Source organism: Clarias gariepinus, chromosome 1, assembly GCF_024256425.1.
Source record: "Clarias gariepinus isolate MV-2021 ecotype Netherlands chromosome 1, CGAR_prim_01v2, whole genome shotgun sequence".
NCBI classification, from domain to species: domain Eukaryota; kingdom Metazoa; phylum Chordata; class Actinopteri; order Siluriformes; family Clariidae; genus Clarias; species Clarias gariepinus.
In genome coordinates, this window is record NC_071100.1 from 21610758 (window position 1) to 21620482 (window position 9725).

Below are 9725 nucleotides of genomic sequence, written 5' to 3' on the forward strand. Positions count from 1 at the left end.
GAGATATAAATTATTTATAATGTTTGTGGGATAAAGGGCTCTCTCTCAAGGGGGTGAAAAGAACTCTTATAGAATAAATTGAGTTTAAAAGCAGAAAGCCAAGAGCTACTACAGTGCAAATAATTCCTTTCCACTTAAATGCTTTTAGCAAAGAATAGCAGAGTGATGGTGTGGAGAGAAAAAAGCACCTCTCCCCATCTTCTTGATGCCCGAATGAACTTGCCTAAGGGCTTTTAAAAACACATGGAGAATGCAGATAGACAAACAGAGGAAGATTGATGACACCTCACAGAATCATTTATTTCTTAAAAGCACAGAAATCTAGTTGGGGGAAAAAAACATATACTGTAGATAAATATGCTGTAAAAGAAGTGTGTTTTATTCCTTTATTGACCATTCTAAAATGATGCCTACAAATTTAAACCCAATAATTACATTCAACTTTGCTTTTCTAATTAGGGACTATGTTCAGTGGCATAACATTTTCTTTTAAATGAATAATAATAATAATAATAATAATAATAATAATAATAATAATAATAATAATTTTTTTTTCTTAAGGGTCGGTGAATTTGATTTTTTAAAATCTTTAAATTAAATAATTTTTAACATAGGCAATGAAACTTTATTTGGATTTTATCTGTTATTATAAATTAACCATATGAATTACATCAAATTTCATCTTCACTTGTCTTCCCAAATGATACATTCTGATGCTCTGATGCGTGAGTTTCTCTTTTCCTGGTTCTGTTTCAGCCTTCGCAGGACAGGAGTATTCCCACTCTCTGCTAGCCAATTTGAGGAGCTTGTGGCTGTGGATGTAGCAGGTGGATCTATGGTTTGGGATTGATATATATATATTGTTACCCAAAAAATCATCCCAAAAGATTCACTAAAATGAATTGAGTAAGAAATATAATTAATAACTTAATTGTTAATTGTTAATTATTTTAAATTGTTGAAATTTTTAATAACTGAGCACTGGATCTAAATAAAAAAACATTTACCCTGATTTTTTGGGGCTGCAGTGGGTGAGGCGCCTGTATCATCCCCAATTGCCCTCCTTCTTCTCTGCAAAACAATCTGAAGCTCAGCCTCCCCTACATTACGGCTAATCCTCTTTCTCGATGACATCCTTTTGAGTCCTGGTTTTTTAATGGTGTCCTGAGTTGGAATTTGACAGTCAGGTTAGAACTAAAGAACTAAAGAATTGTTAGCGCACATACTCTCAGGGTTTATGCACTCATCATCCACCTGCATTCGATTATCATAATAACACATGCTCACCAGCACATAAAGTCATCCAAACAATAATGTGGCAGCAGCACAATGAAAGAAACTTGCAGATCAGAGAGATCATATTTTTTATGTTTGACGTGAATATTTAATTAGGTTCTTGACATAAAACTACATAACCTTATGTGCTGCTGCCGAATCATTGGCTCAAAGAATGACTGTATATGAGCAGAGCTATTGGAAATCCTATTTAAAGGAAATCTGTTGTGCAAAATTTAATGTTTAGTCATTTGTAGATGGGTCTATTTCTAATGGGTCTCCAGTCTACACCAACTTACAAAAAAATGAGAAAAGATAGCCCCCGCTGTTTTTTTTTTTTTTTTTTTGTGTATGAACCAGGTTTTTAAACACAAAGCTCAGATTTCCTCTTATCGTGACCTCATATACCAAAAACCCTTCCCAGCTCAGTGCTCAACTCTGCCCAGTTCTGCCTAGCTGTGCCGCTTTTAGTTGTATATTGAGGATTTATTTGACCCTTTTGTGTGTGAATCAAGAAGTGTGGATTTAAAAAGCCTGATAAAGTGGAGAAATGCTTGATAAGATAATGCTTATAATCCCTGCATTCTGATTGGCTAGAAAAATGTGCTTCTTCAAAGGGGTGTTTGGAGGCGGTTAAATTACTCATGGCACATTTGAAAAATTTTGGAAAGAAAAGCAACATTAAACATGTCAGAATGCACAATTTGAAGATACAGTATTTAAGATGTAGGTAAACTTGTTTTAAAAAAGGAGTATAATATATGACCTTTAAGAAACCAGCTTGCTTAGAGCTAACTAAAAGCTAACTAATAATATTGTTATGATATTCTCAGGAGACATATTAGTTATTAGCTTAAGAGAAATAAAATTCTGAATTGCATAAATAAAGACCATTTTGCAGTTTACAGATTTGAATGGTTGTGATAGGATGGAGCTTTTTACCAATATTCCCTGCAACTCAAGAACAGCAGATCTCCTCTTCTCAGCTCTTTGATCCTGTAAGAAAAAAACAACAACTCTTCACTTACAACATAACTCTATTATCAGCAACAGCTATGTTTTTCAATGTCAGTCACTTTATTACATTAAAAGCTTGGTATTTTGGTACAGAATGGTACAGACGGTATGTATCCAGAAAAATTACATATATTACAATACGTAGACTAGAAGAGGGTGTGTAGTTTTTTTCTTTATTTTTTTCCCACACCTTCATTGCAAATTTCCTTTAAAATAACACCACTGACATACAAATTTACTGTATGTATTATAATTCAATAGGCACAAACCTTCCATGAGTCTTCATCTAAGCCAGTCTGTAAGATATAGTAACAACAACAACAATAATATTAATAATAATAATAATAATAATAATAATAATAATAAAAGATTGTAAAAAATAAAAAAGATTAAAAATACATAATAAAAAATACATTTTAATTGAAAAAAAAACATTTTAAATAATAAAATTATAACTTGCTATTTTTATTATAATTGCAATAAAACATTGCAGTTGTGTATTATTAACAAACACAAACATTAATAATAATAATAATAATAATAATAATAATAATAATAATAATAAGAAAGAATTTTGATCTGTTTTTAATTGAATAAATAACCCAGTTTCTTTATTTACCTGTGAAGGTTTCTGAGTTGGCTTCAGGACAATCCCTTTCTTAATTCTCTCCATCATTTCATCCACTGCCCTGGCTTTCACATCTACAGACTGTGCAGGTTCTGTGATACCAAAATGGCAGAACAGAAATGACTTAAATTCATTCTTGCAAAGTAAAGAGTTTGTATAATTGAGAAGTAGATGCACATATAGCTCTTACTCTTTAGGTTAGTGCTATTGCTTCCAGACTTCTTTCTGTTCCTTAAAGCATCCAGTGGGCTAGAGGCATACATACATATATTTATCTTAAAAAAATTATGACTTTTCTGTATATTGTATATGTTATGATAATGGTAAGATTATCAGTTTGACCTTACTCAATAGGACTTTTAAAGAGCACCGGAGGAGGAGGAGGAGGAGGAGGAGGTGGGGGAGAAGGTGGAGGAGTTGAACAGAGTTGTGCTGGAGTGACATTTACTTCATTTGATGGGTCAGATTCAATATGAGGGTTCTCTTTGACCATTTTCAGCATGTCCTGAAGCTGCTTAACTGAGTCGACATTATAATAGAATTAAAATAGATGCACTTTTACATGTCATAACCTTAATCCCTTCTAATTTAACATAAACTTTTTCTGAACTCATTAAACTAACGTTAACACAGAACAATTGACCTCACCTTTCTCTTGCAGTGCTGTCACTGTTTTTTCTGAGTCTCTCAACTGATTTTCAATCTTCATCTTCTCTTCCGTTTTCGTCTCTAGTTGAGCTCTGACCATCTGCATCTCAGTAAGCGCATTAAACTCATCCATCACTGCCTGGGACTGACTCCTCTGCAGGAGAAACCACAATGCAGAAGGACAGTTAGGACAGAAGTTAATTATTTTTGTTCATCATTTTTGCTTTAGTAAATTCATATTCATAAATTCACATCATAAATTCAAACCAGAGGTAGTCCATTATAACGTTTACTGACTTACAGTAACTGTAACTTAGGACATTTCCATGCATTATTTTTTGACTATTACATCTTTACTTTGTACTCACTATATTGTATTCACTATAGCCCCATTATAAGATGCATTATCATTCTGACTAACATTTAAGAGATTAGGAATGAAACTGTTTGTTAGTCTTAGATAATATTTTTACAACGTGTTACCAGCACTTTTGTGTGCAGTATTCACCTGTGCATTTGTCTTTGTACCATTTTCTTGTTTTATTTACACTGTAGTTGTTAAATGTGATAGTTGTATGTGTTTCTGTTCACATTACAGTACACCCGGAAGTATGTTACAGGTGGTGTCTATTTTTCTGTCAGTTTTGTTTTGTTGTAATGTTTAACATCTTAAGGCACAACAAGAACTAGACAGTAGACCGCATAGAGTCATATTCTTTGCACTCTTTATAAACCACAATGCATCTTTTACCAGAGTATTTTTAGAAGAGTAAATGCACTTTTACTTGAGTAAAGAATTTCTCTCTCTCTCTCTCTCTCTCTCTCTCTCTGTCCCTCTCACACATATGCACACACCTTGTGTTGATAATGCAGTCGAATCTCTTCCAGTGCTTTGCTGATCTGAGCCATCTGCTCAAAGGCTTGCTGAAGCTGTGAGTCAACTTCTTCATTTTGTACCAGGGCCAAGCTCTGCCTTTGGCTTTCCTTCTGCTTCACCAGCACCTATACTCATCCATTTCAATTTAAACAGCCATTAGCTTTTTTAATAATGAATCAAATGTCACGTAAGTATATACTATATGTGCATTCTGTTGTAAGGCACAAAGGAATAAGTAATAATTATTAGATCAACATCAGGCATAAAATTTAAAAAAGATTAATTTTGAATTGTCAGTTTCTAGTAGACATTTTCTACCAGTTTGTTTCCCCACCCACAATTCACGGTTCAAATCAATAATCCATATAATAATTCTGTGAATAAAGCTGGTATTGTCTTGTTTGTTTCTTTCTTTGTTTCTTTCTTTCTTTGTTTAAACAAAGACAATTGGTCAAAAAAGTAGAAAAGCATCAAAACATCCCTGGACTTAACCTTCAAAAACCACATGACTCTAACTGATTCATGCTATACAGAGAGAAAAGAAGGAACCTGAAGAAGACCCTGGAAGTGAATCTGTTTTAGTTTCAGATCATAACTTTCAGTTCTCTTAAGAATGAATTACTCTTAGTTCGCTACATAACCACCAAGTTGCAGAGTTCAATCAGTGACGCTCACACCAACAGTGTGACCATTAGACAAAAAGAGCCTGGTTTTGACAAGTGAATAGTTGCAGCTCTTTATATAAAGAAAAGCCTGTATTTACTTCTGTTTGGGTTAGGCCTTCATTAGACTCTTTGTAACAGAAATTCAAATAAGGAAATGAATGTGTTTTGAAAACAGGGTAAAACACATAAATGGACAGGACTAGCAATAAAGAGCCTCATTCAAGCTGTTTAGTGTGTGGTGGGCCATTGAGAGTGAGACTGAGTGGGGTGTAAACAGTAGGGGTCCCTTTCACAGGTGAAATTCCCCCTGCAAGGCCCTCATTATGCCATCTGCAAATGGTGAACAATATGGACAAAGGCAACAATGATGGTGGCGGATATAAAGTGTAAGCCAAGGACAGGGGGCTAAAAAGCTTCAGTTTACAAACTGCCATCTTGATGGGTACTAATTATCAAGGAGGGGTGTGTGGGTGAACACAAGGAAGCGTTCAGTGCTGAGATGCTCACTTAGACAGAATAAATGCCAGAACAGCTGGCATAAATGAAAACATGGTGCAGCCTGTGTGTGTGTGTGTGTGTGTGTGTGTGTGTGTGTGTGTGTGTGTGTGTGTGTGTGTGTGCGTGCGTGTGCGTGCGTGTGCGTCCCATTATCCCAATATACACAAAACAACAGGGTTGTTGAACAGTGGGAAACAGACATCTTGCTGCTTGTCTACTTATCCGTAACTGCATGACCGACAGTTTGCTTTCTTTTTCTAATAGATATTTATTGACCAGATGTACTAATGATTGGTCTGATGCTTTCTCCGATGAACATCCTTAATTTTATTTTACAAAAAGCACAATAAGTAGAGGCAGGTGTAAATGCATTTGTATTTCTAAGAGTAAAAAATCATCTAAATCCTCTAAATTTGCTTCATAATATGTAGTAACTCAACATTGGCCTTAAGGCAAATAATGTCTGACTGACATAGAGCAACCCAGCACGACAGTCATACCCTTTAATAAATAAAACAAAGAATTCTACCTGATGTGCAAACTTTTCAGCATGATGTCTGAGTCCTTGTTCCATTTCCAGCTTCTGTGACATCTCTGCAAACTCTTCTGTAACAAGCTGGGATACTGCATATTTGTATATAAATACAGAGAGATTGAGCAAGAGAGAGAGAGAGAGAGAGAGAGAGAGAGAGAAGTATAATTGCATAAGAAACTACATGCATAATATATATATATATATATATATATATATATATATATATATATATATATATGAATATATATATATATATATATATATGAATATATATATATATATATATATATATATATATATATATATCTTTACCTACCTCTTTTCATTTTGTTCACTGTTCGACTTTGTTTAGTTAACTTCATCAAAATGGCCTCTTTCTCCTGAACTTCAACTGCAAGCTGTTACAGTGATAATAAAAATATTGGCAACATTCTCACGGCACTTTTCACATCCTCAGAGAATATAATCCTCCAAAAAGAATCACATTAGTGATATCACACAGCATTTTCTGTACCTGCTCTTTCAGTTCTTCCTTTTCTTTTTTCAATACTTCTACTTGCTCACACAGTTGCATCTTTTCTCCCAAAAGCTGATCAACAGAGGACTGAAGCTCTGACAACACAATGCCCATAGAAATATTCATAAAAATAATTTCAATATATAAAAGTTTGGTTACTTAATGGTTTTACACATGTAAAAAGCAATGAGAGAATAGTTCTAAAAATGGATTTTAAATTGCAGCTAAAATGTAATTAGGAGTCACCATAACACTGTATCTCAGGAAGGAGGATTACCTCTGATCTGGGCCTGGCTTTTGAGAAGTGGTTCTTCAGCCAGTTCCCCTGACGCGTTAAAGTCAGAATCAGTGTCCTCTTCTAGCTTCAGAACAGCCAGGTTTTCAGGTATCTCTGGTATTAGGGGCAGTAGAGCTTGACTTTTTCTCTTTAAAACCTTGTTCTCTTTAGTCACCTATGAAATCAAACATCATGCATTGTGAACAATACTAAGACTGTACTAAGACAATAGTACAGTACTGGAATAAAAGTGCATATATTTATCCTTTAAAAGCATTTATACTGTAAATGATATTGATAAATTGGACATTCAATAGAAAATTATGTTTCTCTATACAATATTTTACTGTTAGATAAGTAAATCAGAAATTATTACATTAAAAAGAAGATTTAATTGTTTTTAAAAAGAAAATTATAAAGGCTTTGCTAAAAAGAAAACATACCTCATAACTGAGCAGATTAGGATTATTATTCAACAGACGTATTTGCTTTGCTACTGTTGAGACTATTTAATGTGTACAGCTGAATAGGTGATGTGTTGCAAGTCTCAGGAAGTCACATGGTCTTAGTTGAGTCAGTAAGTTATGGGCCTGTGTTTTTTATTGATGGTCAATGAAAGTTAGGCGCCCAAAGGTGCTATAATTGCCAGCAATAATACATTGAATACCATCTTGTTAACTGTTTTCAAATGTAGGTAAAAAGAAAAATACTTAAGGTTTTTATAAGTTTAACATAAGTAAATAATGCATTTCATATTTAGAATCAGAACTAGGTTTACTGACAAGTCAGTGGCTTGGTCATGTTGTGCAAGATGTTAAAACATAGCAAATACTATTAAATAATATTTGCTATGTTACATACCTGTATATGCCATGTTACAATACAAGTGTACAAAAACAGGTCCAAGGAGGTAGTGCAAAATCTATATACAGCTTAAAGTGCACAACAAATTGCTTTAATATAAGGCATCATGTAGGTGTGTAAGTGTACAAGGTGACTGTGTGGATGTTCACTAGCCAGACATGGTGATCTCACCTTTAAGGCAAAAGCCTCAGCATTCTCTCTGCAAGAGCGTTCAATCCCAAACTGAATTTCCAGCATGTTTATCTCCTTCAGCAACTGAACGGATGCTAATGGGAATGCATATAGGAAAAGAAAAAACTATTTTATGTTGGATCATTTATTTAGAAAAAAGATTTTGTGTCATTCTGAGTGCACACTATATTCACAAAAGATGTGTAGTAACCTCAGTTCCGTACAGTCAGTTAAAATTGCATAATCTTTATTATATACCACTATTTTACTGGCATGAAGGAAGATTTGTTTGGGTCAAATAACATGAGCTCCCCATTCAGCTCACCTTCCTCCATTTGACACAGTCTCTGGTTGGCTTCATCCCGTTGCTTCTCCAAAATCTCACACTGTAAAAATTATTAATAATAAGGTAAATATGACTACACAAAATATTAAATAATGCAGGAACATAGAAATATTTTTTAACTACCTGAATGTCTTGTTCCTCCTCAGAAGACAGGACGCTGTCATCCTCGGAGTCTTAAGAGAGAATAAATGGTTAAAGGTTAAGGTACTTGTTGGGAGTGTGAGTATGTTTAAATATAGATTGGATACAAATACAAGTAGGAATTCCAATCTTGATTTTCTGTAAGGCCTTTACCTAGTTTGTTAAACTGGGACTGAACTCTGGTTTACTAGTAAGCATCAAATAAATGAAAAAGAATAATCCTTCATTGTATGGAGGTTAAAGATTTTAAATAAAACCAAAATTATTTCAATCAGATTTCACACCAGTTTTTGGTGCTTTTTTGGAACTTCTTTTGGCATAAAAAAAATTATGTCAAACCTGAATCATGATAATAACTGTGGTATCCTGTGTAGCCATAACTAAAAAATTTTGTAATTGTATTCTAATTTTGTAATTACATGTGAAGTATGTAAGACTTGACTGAATAAGAAAAAATATATATTTTTTTACTTTTTTTGTATAATAACTAAACAACCTCAAGCTACGTTATGTTAAAAGTATCTCTCAAAATATTTAAAGTACACACACACACACACACACACACACACACACACACACACACACACACACACAAAACCTTAATGAGAAAATGTACTTTATTTACGTAATTATTTACAAGGATGGAAACTAAGAATGTCTAATATCATCAGTATGACTAATATAGGGTTAGAGATATTTATATTATTTAAGTTCTATACATTCTAACTCACTGTGACTGCTCCACATTTGCATTTACAGTCCCAGTAGAATCTTTGATATACACTGTACAAGAAAAATTACTTATCTTACCTAAATTTTCAAATTCTATTCCTGAGCTCCACATCTCTGTAACAATCCAGAATCACTATAAGAACTGATGTTGAAGTCTGAGCAGTAAACAGGAATTACAGAGAAAGTAATAAGACAAAGAAGAACTGAAACCTTTTTCTTCACATGCATGGAAGTTTCATCATCTTATGTCTTTTACTGGAAAAGAGTTCTTAGAGGTTAGAACAAAGTTTATACATTAAAATTATAAAACAATCTTGTTCTCCTTGTTCTTCTTGCTAAAATATAGCATATATTAAAAATACATAAAATTGAAAATATGTAAGAAATGTTCCCTTCAGTACAGTATCCTGCTGGAAATACAAATACAGTATGAGTTTGATGTTATATTTCAGTGTCTAGGCATTTAGTTCCAAGAATGTGAATTTCATTTAATTGTTTGTTTCAAAACTAAAACAATTTTAACATTAAAAATAA

General features: G+C 33.5%; 1 protein-coding gene across 1 annotated transcript; it reads right to left on the reverse strand.

Moving 5' to 3' along the window:
- Positions 1 to 674: 674 nt before the first annotated feature.
- shtn2 (shootin 2) lies at positions 675 to 9346 on the reverse strand. Its single transcript, XM_053498435.1, has 17 exons — positions 9270 to 9346; positions 8442 to 8491; positions 8298 to 8358; positions 7973 to 8067; positions 6938 to 7112; positions 6658 to 6755; positions 6460 to 6541; positions 6138 to 6232; positions 4424 to 4570; positions 3569 to 3722; positions 3268 to 3439; positions 3111 to 3169; positions 2912 to 3012; positions 2562 to 2588; positions 2218 to 2271; positions 1008 to 1164; positions 675 to 833 (listed from the first exon to the last, which is right to left on the reverse strand). Exons 1-17 carry the CDS (start codon positions 9301 to 9303, stop codon positions 685 to 687), a joined length of 1710 nt encoding a protein of 569 aa, XP_053354410.1. The 5' UTR covers positions 9304 to 9346; the 3' UTR covers positions 675 to 684.
- Positions 9347 to 9725: the final 379 nt, after the last annotated feature.